Below are 21,383 nucleotides of genomic sequence, written 5' to 3'. Positions count from 1 at the left end.
AGCCCGTGTACTTCGGCTTTCCACGTGGCATCATCTCTGTTGCGGCTGTCACCGTGAACTCCAGCCCCAGCGAAGTCAAAACTGACCTGGCTGCTTCAGAGTTCAGAGCGGAATAGAGCGTCCCGGACGCATCGTCGGCACGTCCCGGTCACTGGCCCTGAAGCCACGGGGCATCGCGACCAGCGTCCAGACCTCGAGGAGTGGGTAGCCGCGACCCGCCGCTCAGGGTCCAGGTGCTGGGCTTCGCCGGCTCCTCGCGCCCCCAAGACCCAGCAGCCGGAGTCGCCGCGGCTGCCACGCCGCACCTGCCCGCGAGGGGGCGCGCCCGCGCTCGGAGCCTGGCGGCTCCGCCTGGCCGCGCTCGCGCTCCTCCTCCCGCCCCGCCCCTGTCCCTCCGCCCTCCCTGACGGCGCTCACCTGTCTGGGCGGCGGGCCCCGGAGGCTGGGGCCCGGCGGGAGCTGAGCCGGGGAAGAGGGCGGAGCGGCTCTCGGGGCGCGTCATCGGAGCACCATGGCGGAGCTGGGAGCTGGCGGCGACAGCCACAGGGGCGGCGACGGTGCGGCGGAGAGTGAAACAGGTGACTTCGCGGCGCCGTCCGGCGGGCTCCGGCGGGAGCGGGCGGGTGGGGGGCTGCGAGCCGGGTGGGGGGCTCGCGCCGGGCTCCGGCGGTCCCCTCCCTGGCCCGCGCGGCCGTGGCCCGGCACCCCCGGCCGGGCACCCCGGGGTGCGCCGCGCCTCCGGGCTCGCGGTGCGTTTGCCCTTCGCCCTCCAGCTCGGCCTCCCCGGCGCGCGGCCCCGGTCCCGGGCGCCCCTTTTGCCCTCCACCTCGATTCTCCCACAACAGGTGGAAACACGCCAGGGAGCGCGGGCGGGAGGAGGAAATGGAGAAACACTGGCGGCTGCTCCCCTCCCACCTGCCCGCCTGGGCTAATTCAGTTGAATCTGGAAATCGTATCCCCCCCCCCCAGACCTTACAGCCGTGCGGAAAATCCTCGGGCAGGTGCCACAGGCAGGATTAGCTGTTTCTGGGCACCCCTCCGCCTGCCCGGGTTGTCCTGCCCGGAGTGCCCGGTGGCCCATGTCGGTGGCGCAGCCCGGCGCGTGGGCGCGAGGGTCGCGCGGTCGGGGGTGCCAGCCCGGCTCCCGGCTCTCCCAGTGATCACATGCTCCTGAGCTAAGTGTGGTCGCGAGCGCTGGCACTGGTTGCAGAATGCTGGGGGTCTGCGCGTGCGGCAAGATGGACTCAGTCATTTACTAGAAAGAAGCCCAGGCTGCTTGTTTTCAGTCGATGCACCAATCCGAGATAGGAACGTTGACTTAGCTCGTCAGGCCTATATGTTGAGGGCTCCCTTATCTCTCCTTATCGACCTTGCACGCTTACAGACACACCCAGGACAGGCAGCCCCATCGCCAAAACAGGCAGCCCCCCTTCTCCCCAACACCCCATTTTATACCAAAGTAATATCCGTCCCCTCCCACCCCCACCCTGTAGTTTTTTGTTGGGTGTGTTTTTTTTGTTTTTTGTTTTGTTTTGAGAAACTGTCTTGCAAAAGCACCCCTCCCTCCTAGTCCCCTTTTCTATTTTTAGCTTGTAAAGTCTTTCTGGTACCTTCCTACACTTGGGGTGGGGGCGGTGAGCTGTTATTTATTTGAAAAAGAAAGTCAAATTGCAGACTACCCAATTGCAGTCTATTTCCTGCTTACATACACATATAATCAGAAACAATTGTTTCGTAAATGTAAGAATGTCAGCCACCTCAAAAACAAGCAAAAAAAAAATTCATTTAGGTGGTGTGCTTATTTTAAAATGAAAGGTGCAGAAAGGCTATAACAGTATTTGCAAATAATGTGTTTGCACTGCCTAGAAGAGATTGGGTACCTAAAATCGAATGACTTAATCCCTTTAGCCAAAATACCTGAGGTTAAGTCCTCTGAGGTATCTTAAACTTGTTTACTTTGAAGTCACGTTCCTTCCTGTGGAGTGGTTTCTTTTGTCTTAATGGGTTGGAAAGATTGTTCATCATTATTTTGGTTTGGGGTGGGGAAGGGGTGGCTGAGAGGAGATGCCTTTGTGATTGCTTTGGCAACCTGAGGAACTGGGTGCCAGGGTTGGGCTTCCCCAAGTAAGGGCAGCAGGAGGGCAGTATCCTCAGTTGTGAATGTCAATGGTTTGGTTCCTAATCCACACAGAGTAACTGCTTCTGAAACAAAATTTTTCAGTGAGTTAGTACACACCAATTTATGTTCAAGAAAACACTTTATAGAATCTGCACAGGAGTAGCTTATTCAGATACCTGAACTACAAACTAGTCTAGACAGTGCCTGACCATGTTAGCTTAGGAGTTGGTCATGCATCGAACACACGAGTCAACCAGGAGAGTGTCAGTGACATATTTTCTTGTATGAAGAGGGGAATTTAGTTGGCTGCCATCATTTTCATAGAAAACAATTCTTAGACTCCTTTGCCTAGAAACTTCCATTTTCAAAAAGTGGATTTTATATATGATCTTTTGAATAACTGTACTTTATCACTTAACCGAAACTTAATTCTGGCCTACATCTTTTTCCTATTTTTCTAGCCCTGCACCACTACTAACGTTCTCAGTGCTCATCAGCACTTTATATGAGTAGGAGCCCAAAAAAGGTGAAAATTTACTTTTTAAAATCTGGGTAACAATATTTTCAGCAAACGGTGAGGATTGTTTGCATTTTTAACTATTTAAGAATTGTCCCATATATATATAATGTGACCTATGTCTGAACATAGGAATTTAAATATACTAGTCTATTCTCATGGACATATTTCACATTATACACATCCAGATGCCCCAAGTCATTATTTTTAAACAATCAGGTAGGGTTTTTTCAGGAGAGATGTGGATTTCTGTCTTTCATTACCACCAAGAGGTGAAAATTCCCATCTCAAGTGGCAACATTTATTGAGGGATTCATTTTTCAAATTTTAACCTTTTGAAACTTGGTTAAGAGGTACATTCTTACATTTGTCTTTCAGTTTTTGTGTCGCTGTGTGGAGACCGTGGTCTAATTTTATGGCAATTTAGATTAGCATCTCAGATGATTATAAAAATAACACCTGTAATGTGTTCATAATTATATACATGTGTTTGTGTATATATCAAAGAGGGACTGGTATTGTGCTGCATATGAAACAAGATGTTTATTGAGAATATTGAGGCCTGGCTGTCGCCGAATGTCCTGAAATTGGAAAGTTACAGAGAACATTAGCTTGGCCTCTGTGTGAGCTGGATATGGAGATTCGTGAAGTGTTCTGTGTTTAAATATATGCATATATGTTGGAAGGTACTATATAAATCCAACATTTAAAAATCATATGTCTGTCAGCATCTTTTCTCTTCTCTGAACAGATAGTGAAGTCCCATTCCTTGTGGTGAAAGTTTTATTTTTCTTAAGGATGAACGGTTCTTTCATTGCATTTTTCAGTACCCAATGATAAACAAGAACTGTAAAAAAAAATGATGTGGAAACAAATTTTCTATTTCGCCACTAGAGGACATTAAGTCCTTTTTCGGGCCCTTGTTTTGAGGAATCACTTACAATGATAGTCACAAAACTGTCTCTGCCCAAGCTTTATATATTTAATTTGATGCTCCTGTTCAAAAGCTGTGGAAGTGAGTGTGATCAATTAGGTTCCCAATCTGATCACTTATTTTATAAAATCTTACTGAATAAAGACCAGATTTAAAATTGCTTTTAACTAATTGGTGAGACAGCATAAACAGGAAATCAATCAATACCTGTAATTTGTGAATTCTGCTGTTCCTTTGAGGGAAATGACTGAGAGCATGTGTTTGGGATTTTTCTGTCCTTACCAGTCTATGTGGTGAATAACAAGGACTTCGTGATCTTGGTTATGATACATCACTACATTTTTCCAAATTAATAAATGATCTGTAGGTCTCACTTAGTTCTTAGGGTCTACAGAAATATGTAAATAAAAAATTGTAAGATAGGGACCAGACTACAGTTTGGTATTGGACTCACCCCATTTGAAATTCGGTTGTAAAGCTGGTAATGCTTCACTGAGGCAGCTAGCTTACACTTTCCCCATTGTGTTGTGGCTAGCACTTATTTTACGTCTTCTGGATGGTAGGAAGTATTATTATTATTAGATTAGATAGTTGTGCTCAGGAGCATGCATTTATTTAATACCATTACTTCGACATGCGTGAAAACACTCCTTTATATTGGCATATTCGCTATAAAAACTCTATAACACCCTGCCTCTTAGTGTGTGGGAAATAATCATTTGTAAGGATTTTTTTTTTTAATCCTTAAGTCTCATTATATTGATGTAAGATTTGAAAATATTGAGGCTTAGTATAATTCAACCCAGAAATGCGCACCTTCTATGTATTAAGTAATATAGTGGCTGGAATGTTGATGAAGACATAATCCTAGATCTAGGAAGGAAAACAAAACCCCAGAATAATTGCAGATTATAAGAAGCTTGGCGAAGAAGGAATTAACTTTGGCTGTACCCATTGGGGAATACATACTGGCTGTAGGAATAACTTAAACTTAAAAAAAAAATAGGTATTCTGTAAAGCTGGATGGAGGAAAGGTAGGTTGAGGTGCGGATATGGAAAAGAACACATTTTCAGTCATATTAACTCACATGTGAGACTGAACATGAACGAATCCTGGAAGATTAGTTAGGGATGATGGTACATTAAGGCCAAGTTGTGGACTGGTTGAATGTCAAGCTAAGAGTCAACTACAGTATTTTGTGGGCAGGAGGGAAGTGTTGCTGATTCTTGAGAATAACATACCTTGATTAAACATAATAAAGTAATTCAGTGTCCATGATCCTTGGGAGCCCATTTGCAGGGCTAGCAGGAAAGCTCAGCTGTGCCTTTAACAAAGCATGCTCCCCCCCACCCCCATCTAGGGAAGTCATTCTCTTCAGTGATTTTTGCTGCTTTAGGAAGGGCCGCTGGGGGTTGCTGATTGGGTGTTTCAGATCAGCCAATCTCCGGAGGTCAATGAAGTACTAAATATTCTGCCCATCTGGTCCTCATTTTAAGAGTGGCAGTGTAGGCTAGAGGATGATTTAAGAAGAAAGAGTTCAGCGGCCAACTTCAAGTTTCCTGCAGAAATCTAGACAGGCATTGGGTCTGCACTGTGGCAGGGAGGTCCGGCTGGCTTGAGGATAATGAGTTCAAGTTCTGCAGAGCATATTTCAAAGGATGCAGGTAAAAAGGTGGCATATAATATTAGACTCCCATTTTGAGAGTGGCATGAAAATATTCATGCAGGAGGACCCAGCTTTAGTGGGAGAAATAGAAATATATCTACATTACTCATGGAGATATGGGGTACAAGAAAAACATGTAGGTAGAAAGGTCTTGTGGGCAGCTGGAAGTATGGGAATAAAGGAGAACAATAGAGGTGTGGACTCTGGGATTCAGTCCTAAAGGGAATAGAGATTGAAGCCATGGGAGTGAGAAGAGCTCAGAAAGAAAAACTAGAAAGGGGTGAGAAAATATTTAAAGAATAGAAGGAGGAAGAGAGCAAAAAAAAAAAAGCCAGAAAGAGAGAAAACAGCATAATTGAGCAGTGGCATCTCTGCTGAGTGAGCAACAACGGGTTCAAGAATTCAAAGACTAAACAGTAAAATAAAAAGCCATTGGTATGGTTATCAGGTGGTTACTGATCTCACCCAGAAGAGGAATTTTAGCTGTTGTGCAGAAATGGGAGATGTATCAGATTATAGTGATAGATAGATGGGCAGTTGCAAAAATAGCCATATCAAAGACCCACCACCACTCCCATAAAGAGTGGTGGTAAAAGGAAAAATTACAAATCATTGAACAGGCAGAGCGTTTTTTTCTATTTTTAAAATCTACTTTTTAATTTGCATACAAAAACTTTCCTAGTTTTGGAGTGTAGAGTTCATTGTTTTGTCCAATGTATAGTCCTGTAACCACCACTGTAATGATCCAGAAGAGATCTCACCCCAAAGAAGTCCTTTGTTTTGTGATGAGGCAGCTCTTGCTCTTCACACTCAGTTTGCCATCCTTCTAGTTTTGCTTTTTCCAGAATATCATGAAAGTAGAATCATATACTGTATAATCTTTTGTGTCTAAATTTTTTCACTTTTGCCTAAGCATTTGAATTCACGGGCATTGCGTGTATCAACAGTTATTGATGAATAGTGATGATTTGCCATTGTAAAGAAATATCACAGATTACTGCAGCTACCCATTGAGGGACAGTGGGTTATTTCCAGTTATGAAGAATCCACTGTAAACATTATGTACATGTTTTCTCACTTGTCTATGGGAAATTCCAGGATTGCTGAGTCATGTGAGTGAGTATGTGCTTACATGTAACTGCCAAACTTTTCCAGATTGGCATCCAGTATTGTGTTCCTACAGCAATGTATGTGAATACTACTTCCTCCGAATCCTTGCCAATACTTGATGGTGTTAGGTTTGGTTTGGTTTTTAATTTTAGTCATGCCACCAACACTAATCACCTCAAGAGTGCCTTCCTGGATGCTGATGAATTGAGAAACCTGTGGAGGTCATGTCACTTCAGAGCCCACGTGTAATGTGGGGTTGTTATTTGGTGCTCATGTCATTGGCTTTGTTATTCTTTTGTGTCATAATATTTATTTCCTAGGGAGTCTGCATTGGGCAGTTGATTATACACAGATATGCATTTATCTAGCACATCCCAGGCCTGTCCAAGATCTCTTCTCCCCCATGTTTGTCTTCTAATCCCTTGAGCTATGACCTTCCAGAATTTGGAAATAACCTGTTTTTTCAGTTAGAAAGATGAAAAGATTGGTCATATAACTTACTTTATGGTCCTAATGATTAATTCCTTGTTGGCACAATTTGTATTGTCACCCAGAATACTTTATCAATCCTCAGGTACTCAGTGTACTTACCATGCTTTGTAAAAATCCAGATAATCTACTTTTGGAGATTGAGTCACTGAGCATGGGCTAAGGTTCTGTGCTAAATGTGTGTGGAAATTGGCTTTTTTCTGGGAAACCTGGTTTAAAGTTTGTCTAGCTCTTCAGTAGGTGTTTTCTGCTTCTTTACTATCTCAGCTCTTGCAATGCCAAATGATACTTGTATATTTTTTTTTATTATTCTCAGCATCATTTTTATTTGAGAAAGAATTTGTGAGACTTAGTGACATTCCGAATTTTTTATTTGGAGAGACTATATTTTTGCAACCATTATTCACTGCATTCAACAGTTCCTTCTCCTTGAAGCTCCTACAGAAGTGGTTATAAAAGGAAAAATTATGAGAAAATGCCTTGGAGAATGAACACCCCTACCAGACACTGCTGATGAATGTAGGGATACAAAGCTAAGCAGAAAGGAAGCCGAGAGAAATGCATCTGGTATGTGTGAACTAGTTGGTAGTTGTGAACTAGTTAGTAAAAATGATGTTTATTTAAGTTTAGAGTATTGAAATTTGGGTAATCTTAATATTCTATAGCTTTTTTTTAATACAATGAACACCTCCTTTTTGTTGTTGGTTTTCTGGTAAAAGAGCATCTTTTACCATGCCATGATCTACCACATTTAAAGCCTATGTCACTGACACTCTTGATAGTAAAAAAAGCTGTCTTCTATTATAAGTTTAAAGTACAAGGAAAAATTCTAGAAAAGACCCCCGCTTTTTCCTTAAAGGGCCATTTCTTAGTATCCAGACTCCTCAATCCAAGACCTGCTTGGTGACAGTAACAGGCATAACAAGTGGCTCTAGCAAAAATACTTGGCTACTTGTTAAGACTAATCCAGGCTTCTTGTTCTTGGAAGCTCCTGACTTGACTCTTTAGCATGGCAGACACACCAAACAGGGCCTGGGTTGACTGCTTCCTGCATTCCAGCTAGATTGGTTTCTATTCATGCTAGATGTTCTGAATTAGTACAACACCCATAACCACAACCTTGCTGGGCTCATTTAAATATACCTCACTCCTCAGGCATAAGGTTATGTTGTTGAAATATTGACCTCACGTGCTGGGAGCAGCACTGGTTCCAATCACTGTTTCTCAGTCTCAGCAGTGAGTTAAAATCACCTGAAGACTTTTTAAATCCTGATGCTCAGGCCACACTCCAGGCAGTTACCTGAGAATCTCTAGGGGTGGGAGCTAGGTGGAAGTATTTTTTAGAATTCCCCAAGTGTTTCCCATGTGCAGTCAAGGTTGAGGACTGGTTTGGATCCATGTCCTACTTTAAGTGCTCTTCTACTTAACTGCCTTAGGAGGTTTAGTTTGGAGGTGTCAAGTGTACCTTGTTTGTGGAAACCACCTGGAAAATCATAACACAAATAGTTTATTCATTTTATCCATTACCCTGCCCCAGTAATTTTGAAAGGTAATATAGACGTGAATGTGGGTATGCGCACACTTGGACATTGCTTTGCACACATATCTTCGTTTACCTGCTCATGCACTGTTATGTGGGAATTTATCCACTGAGACAGACTGTTAGGCAGTCAGCTTTCTGTCTCTGTTTTGCTTAGCCGCTCCACTACTTTCCTCTCCCACATCCCCCTCAAAACGACGGAAGGTCAGTTTCTGGTAGATAATAAAAGATTTGTAGAAAATCGTATCTTTCCCTGAGATTTTTTTGTTCACCCATGAACTCCAATTGCCAGATCCCTGGCTCTGGAGAGTCACCCTTGTTTATAGCCACTCTTGTTTGTTCTGTCTGTAAATACTTGGCATAAGAATGGCCTCTGTGATGACCTGAAGCTAATATCCTGTGAGCTAATCTTCCTCTCCTTATTCTTTCTCCTCTTTAGCTTTTGTTCTACCCAAGACTCTGCCCACTATTACCCCTGTTCTCTTCACATTGCATTTTTTCTCATCAGTATCATTCAGCTCACAGTATCTCTAACCCTACGTATTGAAGAGCTGCTAGAAGTTCTGACTTGCATTTGTGTATGCTTGTGAGCCTTTGTGGTGTCATTGATTTGGTGCATCAATTGTGATTTGAAGCTTTTTCAGTGAGGGCTTATCTTTGGCAGAACTGATTTCCTGTTTTCCTTTCTTCCCCTCGCAGCTGGCATCTGCACAACCATAAAATCCAGAATCAGATTGATAACAGTAGAGGATATTGAATGGGATTGATTTCTGAGGAAGGAAATATCTTTGCTTTTTTTCCTGAGCATGTGTGAAGCGATGTGGTCTTTCACTCAAAATTAAGACCCAGTTCTTTAGGGACAACATTAAAATATTACTTTGTGCAGGGGCTTTGGGGTCTGGTTGCCCTGGTTTTGACCTCAGCTCCATCACTCACTACTTGAAATCTTGGGCAAGTCATTTGACCATTCTCTTCCTTGGTGTCATCTTCTTTAAAACGGCAATAGTAATAATAGCTTCATAGGATGAGGATTAAATGAGTTTATACATGTAAAGTACTCAGAACAGTGTCTGACACAGCTTAATCATGAAGTACAGTTGTAATAATTGTGGTCGTAGTTATTCAGGATTGGTACTGCATCACTATGGAAATATAGACCTATCCTGTAGTACTAAATTTGTCCCTTAAGCAAGTTTTTTTTTTTATTTTTTAAATTTTATTTTATATATTTTTACATCATTTTTCATTTTTACACAATATACATTTTCATTTTGGTTATACTCCCCATACAGTTCCCACCCCCCCTTGTTTTGATCTTACTCCTTCCCCCGCCCCTCCCCATAGTGTGTCTCTGGTTTATAGTTTCTTGTTGATTTTGATTTTTACTTCATTATAATTAGTCCTTTTCCTGGTGCCTTATTTAGGTTTTCTAAATTCCTGCGATGAGTGAGACCATCTGGTATTTTTCTTTTTCTTTCTGGCTTATTTCACTCAGCATGATCCCTTCCAGCTCCATCCATGTTGCTGCAAATTACATGAGTTTATCTTTTTTTTGATTGCTGAGTAATATTCCATCGTGTATATGTACCACATCTTCTTGATCTAGTCATCTGTTTTTGGGCATCTGGGTTGTCTCCATACCTTAGCTATTGTAAATAGTGCAGCTATAAACACAGGGGTGCAGGTGCCCTTTTGAATTAATGTTTCTGTGTCCTTTGGGTAAATACCTAGGAGTGGAATTGCTGGATCATATGGAAGCTCCATCTTTAGCAAGTTGAGGAATCTCCACATAGCTTTCCATAGTGGTTGGACCAGTTAGCAAGTTTTTATAATTGTAGAGTGTCCATAATGAGAGAATCAGAGCAGAATGCTGATTCAGACCTAATTGCAGACATGTGATTCCATTGCCATTGGCTTGGCCCAGGGTAAGAAGCATCAAAGCATATTGTGTGGTGCTTTTTACCTTCACAGTGAAGCACGAAGTGTTCCCATAAACATACTGGCCTGTAAGATGCTTATATACTGTTGTAGTTTAGTTACAGGGCCTAGCAAGCCCTTCTTGGGTTGTTAATGTTTCATTTTTTGGTATTTAAAAGTATTTCTGTTACTATTATCATAGTCCATTTGTTGTGTGTTGGGACATTTCCCTGAAGACTCTTTTGTCATTATAACCCTTCCTCTGTTACTGATCTAAAATTTACATGAATTTTAAGTCAAGGTTAAGAGCATGGATATTAAAGGTGAAGGGGTTTTAGAGATGAGGTTTGGGGTGCTCTAAGTGTGTTTACCATCCTTCTTAGATTTTATTTCTACACAGAGTTCCCTAAAATCTTGAGGACTTAGGCCAGGCAATAATAAGAGCAAATGTATTTATCAGAAAACATACCAGGTTGCTTTGTAATATCTACTTTGTGGAAATTAGTGCTTGGTATTTTTTAAAGCAATCACTGCTGCATTGGGATTTTTTTTTTTTTTTTGCTGCTTAGCACTTGTACATTTTAAAAGCATCTGGAATTGTTATTTAATCCTAAGTATACTTGTCTCTTATCTGTATAATTTGGCTTAAGCCTTTTTTGTTTTTGAAGATTTATTTATGCATACAAGAATAGGGGTACAGGCCAGAGGTGTGAGGGATGAGAGGGTTCACCAGAGACAGAGGGGAACAGAACAGGCAAATTGACCGAAGTACCCTGAGGGGAGCAGCGGGTGAGTCACGAGAGGTCTGCTGTGCCTTGTGGGTTGATCCCTGGCCGGGAATCGAACTCATACTGCAGTGGCTGCGGTAAGCTTCATAGCTTGCATCTTAACCCCTTGAGCCACCAGGGAGGCCCTAATTTAAGGCTTTTGATGTTCTGATTGGTTGCAGACAATTATAGTGAATGTGCTAATCTTTTCCAGTGTGGACCTAAATGAATGAAAATGACCAAAGCTTAAATTTAATACCCACTGTGATTATATAATTTAACATTTCTATTAGGCAGTTCTCCGAGGTTGATTTCAGAACTATACCAGAGAATTACATATATTTTTCCCTTTGTCAGTTGATTCTATTTTGCAAATAAACCAATAAATAACTATAAAGTTTTGTACCTTAAACCTACATGTTATCTTCTCATGAAAAAGATGTCTTATCCAGTACCACCCCCAACACATATTAACATACTTTAGTTTTATCTGATTGAGACAATGAGGTTACTTCATAACAAGAGACAAACCTATATATGTCTACTTTCTAAAAGCATTTGATGTTTTTTGATTTTCTAAAGCCATTAAATATTGTGACCCCCAGATCACTTAGTTCTTACAGTGATAAAAAAGATTTGACAATATTTTGAAGCTGGCCTGTCTTAGAGTTTTGATGAGAGAACATTTATGAAAATAAAGGGGGATTTAGTTTTTTGGGATGTTCTGACGTTATATGAATATTATTTTAATAGAACATTGCAGTATTGGACTGTGATTTGAGTAAATAGCTTCCCACTTATTCCGGAGGATTATCATCATTGATACAAAGTCCTTCAACTTTTGAATGGCTTGCTTTCATTTGCAGCATGTTGAGTTTAGTGTGGGAATGAGTGTCTTCATCTCTCTGGGGTCACTGACCACGACGGTTAATTTTCTGTGTCAGCTTGGCCAGGCTGCAGTGTCCAGTTGTTTGGTCAAACATTGGCTTAGATACTGTGAAGGTAGAGATATTTTGTAGATATGATAAACATTGTAGTCAGTTGACTTCAACATGATTACTCTCTGCTATGGAAAGGGCCTCATCCAATCAGCTGACAGTCTTATGAGTAAAAAATGAGGTTTCCTGGAGAAGAAGGAATTTAGCCCCACGGCTATACATAAAAGTCCTGCCTAAGTTTCCAGCCAGCTGACCTGACTTCCAGAATTTGGATTTGTCAGCCTTCAAATTGCAGCAGTCATTATTCCTTAAAGAGAGAGAGAGAGAGAGAGAGAGAGAGAGAGAGAGAGAGAGAGAGAGAGAAGTGTGTGTAATTTCTGTATTACATTTTTCTCCAGAGAGGTAAAATCAAAAATACTTTTAACTTCTGTTTCTTTGGAGAACCATCTGAAAGAAAATCAATGGTGCTCCCCCAAGAATTATACAAAACATTTTGATTACTTTTTAAGAGGTTAGCATTTTTAATATTAAAGTGAAAACAGATTATTTAAAACATTACAAAGTAAAAAAAATTCTTAATTGCTGTCAGTTTTAACTTCAGGGAATTTTAGGAGAAAGAACTGGAAGGAGCAGCAAAGTAACAAAGGACGGGAATGGTGGGGGATGTCTCAGTACATTCTGAGGTGAATGTTGAACACACTGCTCTTGACCTCAAACTTACTGGCCTAAAGACTTAGGACTGTTACTCTCCTTAAAATGCCAATAAAGGTTGCGCCTCCCCTGGAGGCACAGTGGTTGAACGCTGGGCTGCGAAGCTGCCTGCAGTCTCTGCAGCGCCGGTTCGATCCCTGGCCACCCAGCCACCGGCGAGGGTCCCACATGGCGCGCAGACCTCCCCTGCCGCCCGCTGCCCCCCTCAGCAGTGTATTTAGTCAGTCTGCCTGTTTTGCTCCCCACTTTGGCTCTGGTAAATTCTCACCCTCCCGTGCTTCTGACTGTACCTAGTGCTTGTATAAATAAATAAATAAATCTTTTTTAAAAAATGCCAATAAAGGAATAAACAATAAGTAGACATCCTTCCATGTTAGCCTTTAATTCAATCATTTTATTCCTCCAGAGCCTTATCTTCTTTTCTCCAGAGAAAATGTATCTCTTTCCAAATTTCCTCCTATGCCAAGCCCTAGAATCTTGTGATAGGTTTAGGTTGCTCTCCTCTGAATGTGTTCTGATTTATCACCCCTTTAGAAATACCTAGCTCAGACCAGGTGATCTCAGATCAGAAGGCTGTCCCCCTTATTCATTGTGCTGGGTGCCTGCTGTACTACTACCCATAACACTGTTGGGACTTCCTGTCTTGTTACTGATGTGTTGTGAGCTCATGGTCCTAGGGTCTTCCTCCCTTATAGCTCCTAAAACCTGGGCAGGTCTTCATTCTATATTGTTGCAGTTGTACTTTTTCAATATAAGAATAATTTAAGCAGAAGTATTCATGTCTGTTACTACCAAATTAATCTTTTTTAGCTATTGCCCATTATTTTGATCTGCTGAAATCATTCTAAACCTGATTCAGCTGTCTGTCAGCTTTGTTTTATCTTCAGAGATAAGCCCTGGTCTCACGTAAATTCTTAATTCACTACCTTTCCATTGCCCACAGGTCCAGCTTTCATTATTGGAGGAACGTGGTGTCCTTGCTCACCCCTGAAATAAGTCTTCACACTGCTGAAGGGGGCTTGTTAAAACAGCACATATGAGTGATCCTCTTGTTCCTGTCTTTGTCACCTATCCCCACAGCCACCCCTTGAGGTCTTTTTTCTTCACCTGGACAAAGTAGTTATGTGACTGGTTTCACTGCTTGAGTCTTGCTCCTTATTCCTCTGCCCATGCCAGACCGACTTCTCTGGAGCATGCATTTTGTCATGTTTGGTGGAAGAACATTATGATTTGACTGCTGCCTCCCCCAATGTCATCTCCCTCAGCAGTTCAGCTTGCATCCTTGACATTAGTCCACCGCTTCTAAAGCCAGGCAAGGAACAGTTTCTTAGTTATCTTTCCAGTGGTATAGTTAAAAGGTGAACTAAACACATTAGTGCTCACAGACTAGTGCTGAACTAGGTAACTTTTAGAAATGGGATTCTGGGCATCTATCTCTTTTGTTGAACTCAGCAATTGATTTCTTTACCTCATTTTGAATCTGTTGCATTTCTGACATAATAATGGTGTTACTACTAGAGGGAAGGACCTTCCGTGCTCATTTTAACTTTTATCCAGAATTCCTGTAATGTACGTAGAGTGTTATCAATGAGCATAATGAACAGCCAAACAGGAGGGCTGTAGGGCCCTCTAGCACATGTTACTGGGTTAAAGTTTAATGAGGTATTTTATGATATTTGCAGCTCAGCTAATGATACTTTAAGAAAGGGTTTTTAAAAAAAGCTTAGGGTCCACACCTTAGATTCCGATAAATTAATCCTTGGTGTTTAAGAGCCGTTTATAGTGCAGCAGACATGGCAAAATGGGCCCTACCAGCATCACGAAGTGCTCACCATGCAGCAAAAATTTATAGAAATGTTATAAATGGCACAACAGGGACACAAACTTCTTAGTTAATGGCACGTCACCACTAGAGTAGTATTTACTGTTTGCCTTACTTGCCTATTAACAAAAGGTGGTAAAACAAAGATCAAAGCAACCCTGCCTTTTTATTTTCCTTTCAAAGGTCAGTCTGTCCGTATGCAGTATTTGTCATGAAATAAAAACTTAGGAAGCATAAATGTGAACAGCCTGAAAGGGGTTGTATGTGTGTGTGTGGGGGGTGTGTGTGTGTCTGTGTATTTAGAGTTTCATGTAACATTTCAGGAATAGGCTCATATCAGCAGTGTTGATCCACCTCATGAATTGGAGCCAGGCCAGCAGTGCCAGATAGCCAGGGTAGAAGGACAAACAGACATACATTCTTTGTGTACTAAGGGAGTGGGTTTTGGGGAGGGGGTGGGTGAGAGCAATGAATGCTTAAAAGGCCTGTTGGCCTGTTTAATTTATAGTGGATGGGTGGTACCATTTTTCTCTGTGGTTGTGAATATATTTTATGACTATACTGGATTATTTTCTTTGCATATTTGCAAAGGAAACAGTCTAGTTGTAAAAGCTACCTTTTTGCACTAAGCAGCATCTCATTTTTCTTGTTAAGTGTCTGTTCATACAACATTTATTATTGGAGCAATTTAAACAAAACGTTTGCAAAATCAAATTGACTCTTGGACATCTACATGCCCCAGCTCCCATTGGGGCTGAATCTGTTACAGGGCAGGGAGAGGGGTGCCCCAGAACCCCCACACCTGCCTGCTCTAAATAGGTTCTGCCATCTACCACATCATGACAAGATATAAAAGATCTTTAATGGAAAGGAGCTTTAATGCAATTAGTGAACAATACAAAAAAAGACAAAGAATATAGTTTCTAAATCAAGCACCCAAGTTAACCATCCCCTCGTGGGTAAAAGTCCACCCAAACAGGATTGGCCCAAAAACAAGTCCTGAAAGTCTGTCACAAGTCTATAAAGTTCCTTCCAGTGGGACCCATAGAAAAGGGTCAGAAACAGACAAATCTGGGAGGAAAAGAGCAAAATCAAAATCAAAGCTGCCATTGTTAACATTTCCATTGGTCTCTCACCCACATCTGTTTCAACCAGTCCAGGACCAAGAAACAAGCACAGTTTCTTCATATGTCTGTCTGCTCCATGTCCCTCCTCCAGGTCTCTTTCTTGCCCTCCATCCTGCTTCCTTCCTTCTTCAGTCTCCTCTCCCTGCTCAGCTCCACCCTCATTTGGTTGTGGCAGGGAACCTGGAACCTCCCCTCTTCCTGGGGCCCACCCTGTGACAAATTCAGAGTGTCAGCGTGCAGATAGCATGCAAGGACAGTTGTGCCACATCAAATGAAAAACATTTATTAGTGCTGGGGAAGAGTTTCGTGTTGAGAATAGCCCTTTACATTGGGGGCTGTTTAAATTCAAGTTCTGGCCATCCCCTTTCCACATTTGCTTTTGTTTTGGATGTGAGTGTAAAAGGCCCCATGCATCTACAGGGGTCAAGCCCAGTATTCCTGAGTTATATATAGTTAACTCCTATATTCATTAGAGAATAGGTTTGAACCTTTAGGAAACTGATCACATATGTACTTTGTCTTAAATAAGGTGAAAAATGTGTACTTTGGGCAATCGAGAAATCCTTTATTATTTGGTCTTAGATTGTTTATGTCCCTGTGACTGGGCACAGCAGTGATGGGATGCAGCTTCTGGTGCTGAGTCAGAAGAGACCAGGCAGCCTGAGGAAAGCATCATGGCGTTAATGCCTGTGGTTATGTCCTCAGTGCCCCAGGAATTAGTTCTAAGTATAACTTGTATTCTTTCTTTTCCAAAAAGTCATTTGGGGGAATTTCATATTTTGAATCAAATCAGAATTCTCCCCAAGACCTCGCAGCTGGAGCATGAAGATTCCCATTCTTGTCATTGTCATTAAGGTTGACTGAGAGGAGAGCTGTTGATCACTGGGCTTGGGTGAAGAGTCTGGGGCAGTTCTGACGCCCTTGTCCCAGAGGAGCTGTTCTGTGATCTCTCTTCCCTGTTACCTTCCCTCTGCTGGGTGTCTTGTGTGCAACCATTGACCTGAAATCCATAATCTTAACTTCACATTTTTGCCTTGATTTTACATTTCTCATGTAAAACACTTGAGGCCATCCTTAAAGATAATGGAATGTACATATTCTGCAGAAGTCATTTGCATTTCAGCGCTCTCTTTGCTTTTAAAAACAAGTTGATGGATAGAGTGTATTGGTAGGTGTCATAGGGTGAAAAAGTAATGGGTTGAGGCGGTCAAAAGTAAAAAGAAAACAATCATTCCCAGAGTTATTTATCTACCTAATGGCAATATTTTCTATAAAAAGCTACTCTGCACTGATTTACATCTTAGTGGCATGCTAGTAATAGCAATTTATCAAGCACTTTAAATGTGCCAGGCACTGTGCTCAAAGCTTTGCACACATTGTTTATTTTAATCCTCTCACAACTCTATCAAGTGGATGCTATATTTATATCCACTTATACCCAAGGAGGAAACCCATATCTAAAGGGATTAGATAGCATGCCCAGGTTTATACAGAGCAAAGACTGGTATCTCTCCATTTCTATATTCTACATCCTCTCCAAACATTAAAAAAAAAACCACTTTTATAAAGATTTTTCATTTTCCTCCTAGTGTTGTAGAGCAACCCCGATACAAAACGCCCTAACACTAGGACACCTCATAAAATGTTGTCATCTCATTTTTACATTTGGAAAGTGGTGGAAAGATCGCTATATTTTTTACCTTGACCTCTTTCAATAATAATTCAGGAAAATTCAGTGAAGATAATCAGAAGCTATTAGCTTATTTTGGGTGAGGAACATTTCTAAATGAAATTTATCATTTCCTAGGCAGGTTTTCATTTTCTCTACTCAAAAGTAGTCTCAACTATACTTTTTTTAAAATTTATTTATGCATACAAGAAGTGGGCACAGGTCAGAGGTGTGGGGGGCAAGAGGATTCACCAGAGACAGAGTGGGGAACAGAACAGGCAGATTGACTGAAAATGCACTGCTGAGGGGAGCAGCAGGCGAAACAGGAGAGGTCTGCTGTGCCATGTGGGTAGCTCCCTGGCAGGGGATCAAACTCATACTACAGTGGCTGCGAATAGCTTTGTAGGTTGCGTCTTCATCCCTTGTGCCACCAGGGAGGCCCCGCAACAATACTTATTTTGTGTGTAGTTTGCCATCTTGAATACTAACCTGGTTCTCTAGAAGTAGAAGAAAGAAAATAAAGTCACATTTTTTACCTCATTTAAGCAATACGTTTGAGATAGTACATTTGAGAGTTTCCTAAATACTTGAACCCAGTCTTCAATGGATTTAGGAGTTTGAAACAATATTCCTTCTACTTCCACATCTAACCATCTATCTCCATAGAAAGTGGACAAAGGGTTCTAGAATTCTAAGCGACAGACCAAATACTTGTCATAGGAGAAGCACTGAGGAAGCACCAGGAAGTTCTAAAGGTTAATTGTAGACCTGCTGCCAACTAACAGTTGACTTGAGCCAGGAATTTTACTTCATTGCCTCAGTTTCCTTGAAGGTAGGTAAAGTGATGCTGATACAGGTGTTTTCTCAGTCCTATGGAGTATTCTATTTTATTCCAAATACCTATTACAGAGTTAAACTTTATCTGAAATTTCCTGAATTTCTTCAAGCCATAGATCTAAACACATGCTAATTAAATCCCCAAGCCTTTAGAGGGAGAGATTTCAGAAGATTAATTTTTTCAGCACGGATTTGCTAACCATTTAGTACATCTCCAGTGCTGGGCCTGGCAATATGAATAGATTAAAAAAATAGAAGTTTTCCTTGTTAAAGTTGATAGTTGAACTGTAAACAGCTTGAAAATATTTACACACCAAAAATGGACTAGTTACAACAAATGTTTTATAAAATGTAATAAAGCAGCTGATGTTTATTAAGCACTTCTTACTGCTGGCAAGACACGCATATTTAATCCTCATCCTTAATCCTTTAAGGTAAATGATGTCGTTGCCCCAATTTTACCAAGAAAACTGATGCACTGAGAGAAGTCAAGTGAATTGTCTGGAGTTACTCATCCACACAGGGATTTAGAAAGGACATTTTGCTCAGAGTCCCTGGGTTTCCCACTTGAATAAGTAGGTTTAAGTTTTGAAAAATAAGAGTGTTCAGTGGAGGGAGGATGGGATTGCCTTTGACTAGATTTTGATTAAGTGTAGAAAACAACAAAAATTATAAATTTGGCAGCTAACATTTTAAAAAATCATTTGCTGTAAATTTATTTTTTCTGCATATAGCATAAATCTTAGGCAACCTAGAAGCAGTTTTAATGTGAGAAGGTTTATTTCAGGAGAAAACAATAATCACATAATTGTGTGCTTTGGAGAAAACAGTCCAAAAAAGAACTTAAATTGGGTCAAGTCTTGAGAATTGCTGGGCACTGCTGGTAGTGACTTGCCCAGAACAGTGGGGGGTTGGGGAGAACTCTCTGGATGGAATCGAGGCAGTCTTTTTCCTCTTTAGTGGATTGTAGTAGCTCATTTCTGTTCTTTTGACTTGCAGAAAGGGTGACCCCATAGTGATATAATTCATGTTCTGTGAGAATAGGCATAATTCTCCCTACCTGTCTTTACTGCAGGGTGGAGGTGTATGGCTGTGCTGTTTATACAGACTCTGGGAAAGAAAGCCAGGAAAGCAGGCAGGTGTTCCTGAGTGCAAAGTGGGGGTATCAGCCATGCCTCTTTTCATCCAGGAATTTGCAAATCTTGTTAAGATAGAAAACCTGGCCCCCAAAAGAAAAAAAAATCCTTCTTGCCTTGAACAACTTTGCCCATACTGGAGCATCTGCTGCTACTTATGCAAGTAATACTACATTTCTCCTCCCATCCTGCCGCTCCTGCCTCCGAGAGGAAGAGGGAGCTGCCCAGTGAGCAGACGGCTGCGTGCCTCACCCTGTAACCCTCTGCTGGTGAGTTCCCAGGAGCTGCATCCCACAGGCTGCAGCTTCTCATGCTGGATGGAGCCGCTCCCTGCCCTTCTTGGTTAGGATATGTCAGGTTGTCAGGACAACTGTTAATGGCAGCTTATCCTATTTTCCCTGTGCTGTGCGGTGTATGTTTTACTGGGCAGTAGCAGGAAGAAGATTGGGAAAAGGTGCCGCAGCAGGACGAGACGCTGGGATCTGATTGATTGAACAGGTTAGGCAGTGGAAGGAGACTGCTGAACCTGAACGTCTTTGAAAGGGTTTTTGTGCAAAGGGGGAGAGAGAGAGAGGGAGAATGTGTGTGTGTGTGCTCCAGCCAGCACACGTGCCTGTGGGGAGTGAGAGGGGGCTTGAAGGGGGGGCTTGCTGCTAGGTGAAGGGGGAACAGCAGGGCCTCAGTTGCCAAGTGGCTGGTAGTATCTGTCAGCTGTTTGCACACTGTTTACCCATAAGGGATCTATTACAAGTGCTCAAATGAACCGGCGGCATAGGAACTAGCAGCTTCCTGGGAGCTGCAATTACATAGCATATATTTTTAATACAATAATAATTAAAAAGCAAGTAGCAGCAGTATGCCTGGATCAGCTACAGCTATCCGACAAGAGAGACTGAAGAAGACCAATTCAAGGCCAATTCCTCTTGGTTTATTCACCATTAATGAGGAAGATGAACAGCAAAAGAATGGAAATTCCAGAAGACCAAAAGGTATGCATTAGCTCTACCCTTTGGTCGGAGCGGGATCCAGCCTGTTTCCCATACTGCCCGTAGTACATTTTCTGTGACCTCCCTGCAGTTTGCTCGTGGTATTTACATGCTCTGTACCTCTGTGCTTGCATGCATTAGGGAACAGATTGTGCAGATTTGGTAGGTTTCAGGTCAGCTGCCTTTATGACCGGTGCTAATTTCTTGATCTAGACAGCTTTAATTTTCACATGTTCACTTATCCAATGACTCTGCTCAGCAGGAGGAGAAAATATGAGTTAGCAAGGTTTCAACAAACATCTCTCCTCCTTCCTTAGGTGTCTCAGACAGTTTCTATTTACATTAATGAGGCAACTTTCTCCATGAAAGGGCTGCATTAGATAAAGTAACTGAAGAGTGCCACATTTCCATGGGCAGAGGCTCAGGATTTTACTTGCTTTACTAGACTGAAATACTGGGTACCTGAAGAGGAAGAAAACATTTAGGATCACTATAAGGGCCAAGCCAGGACCAGGGAGACAGCCTTGAAGCTTTATAACTTCTGATGATAACTCCATTAGTAAGCATCTGTGTAGAGGTTACAATGTTCTGGGTAGAGAAGGAGGAGGTCTGTGCTGTTCTTTCCTAATGATGAAATGGAGCTGTTGGCTCCGCCAGCTTCTTGAGTCCCCATGAACTGCGTCCTCTTTAGCTTGTCATGGCCTCCCTCCCAGAGCTGCAATTATCCATCTGAGATGCCTACCGCGTGCATTTTTGAAAAGGGGCTTTAGAGCTTGCATTTTAATTTTTTTGGCATTCTAATTCTTGCAGTTTTCTTCCCCCAATATATAAACTGTTCTTCTCTTAGCCAATAGGTTATCAGTTTTGTTGTTTCTCTGTGCTGATTAAATTTTAGCTTGTATTCAAGTTCTTCTGTCGCTGAGTTATCAAATTCTCAGAGTGATGCAGAGCACTGGCATGGCAAAGCATAAGCAAATATTTAAGCAGTAGTAGAATGAGGGTCTGAATAGAATCCAGTGTCTGAAAACAGTTGGCTTGTTTTTTATAGCTTCTTGAATCTTATTTATTCTTACTAAGCATAATTGAAACTGTTTTAA

At 41.8% G+C, this 21,383-nt stretch overlaps 1 protein-coding gene and 1 non-coding gene across 8 annotated transcripts in view; both read left to right on the top strand.

The window, feature by feature from the left end:
- The first annotated feature begins 496 nt into the window (after positions 1-496).
- The window catches only part of MAP7 (microtubule associated protein 7), a 151,743-nt gene continuing 130,856 nt past the window's right edge, over positions 497-21,383 (top strand). For 3 of the 7 annotated variants that reach the window (XM_037520449.2, XM_037520450.2, XM_054697864.1), the window contains exon 1: positions 20,132-20,289. In XM_037520449.2, the coding sequence (XP_037376346.1) occupies positions 20,157-20,289 (133 nt within the window). In that variant the 5' untranslated portion in view covers positions 20,132-20,156. Of the gene's footprint in view, positions 579-18,117; positions 18,160-19,921; positions 20,290-21,383 lie in introns of those variants that run through there. The other 4 variants (XM_054697865.1, XM_037520452.2, XM_037520451.2 and 1 more) reach the window with 3 other exon arrangements.
- LOC119253614 (U6 spliceosomal RNA) lies at positions 3,199-3,300 on the top strand. Its single transcript, XR_005127146.1, has one exon. It is a non-coding gene; the product is annotated as a U6 spliceosomal RNA (small nuclear RNA).

Source organism: Talpa occidentalis, unplaced genomic scaffold (assembly GCF_014898055.3).
Source record: "Talpa occidentalis isolate TD23 unplaced genomic scaffold, MPIMG_talOcc4v2.1 talOcc4.2, whole genome shotgun sequence".
Lineage (NCBI taxonomy): Eukaryota > Metazoa > Chordata > Mammalia > Eulipotyphla > Talpidae > Talpa > Talpa occidentalis.
The sequence above is the reverse complement of the archived record's forward strand: the minus strand, read 5'-3'. Positions and strand labels throughout refer to the sequence as shown.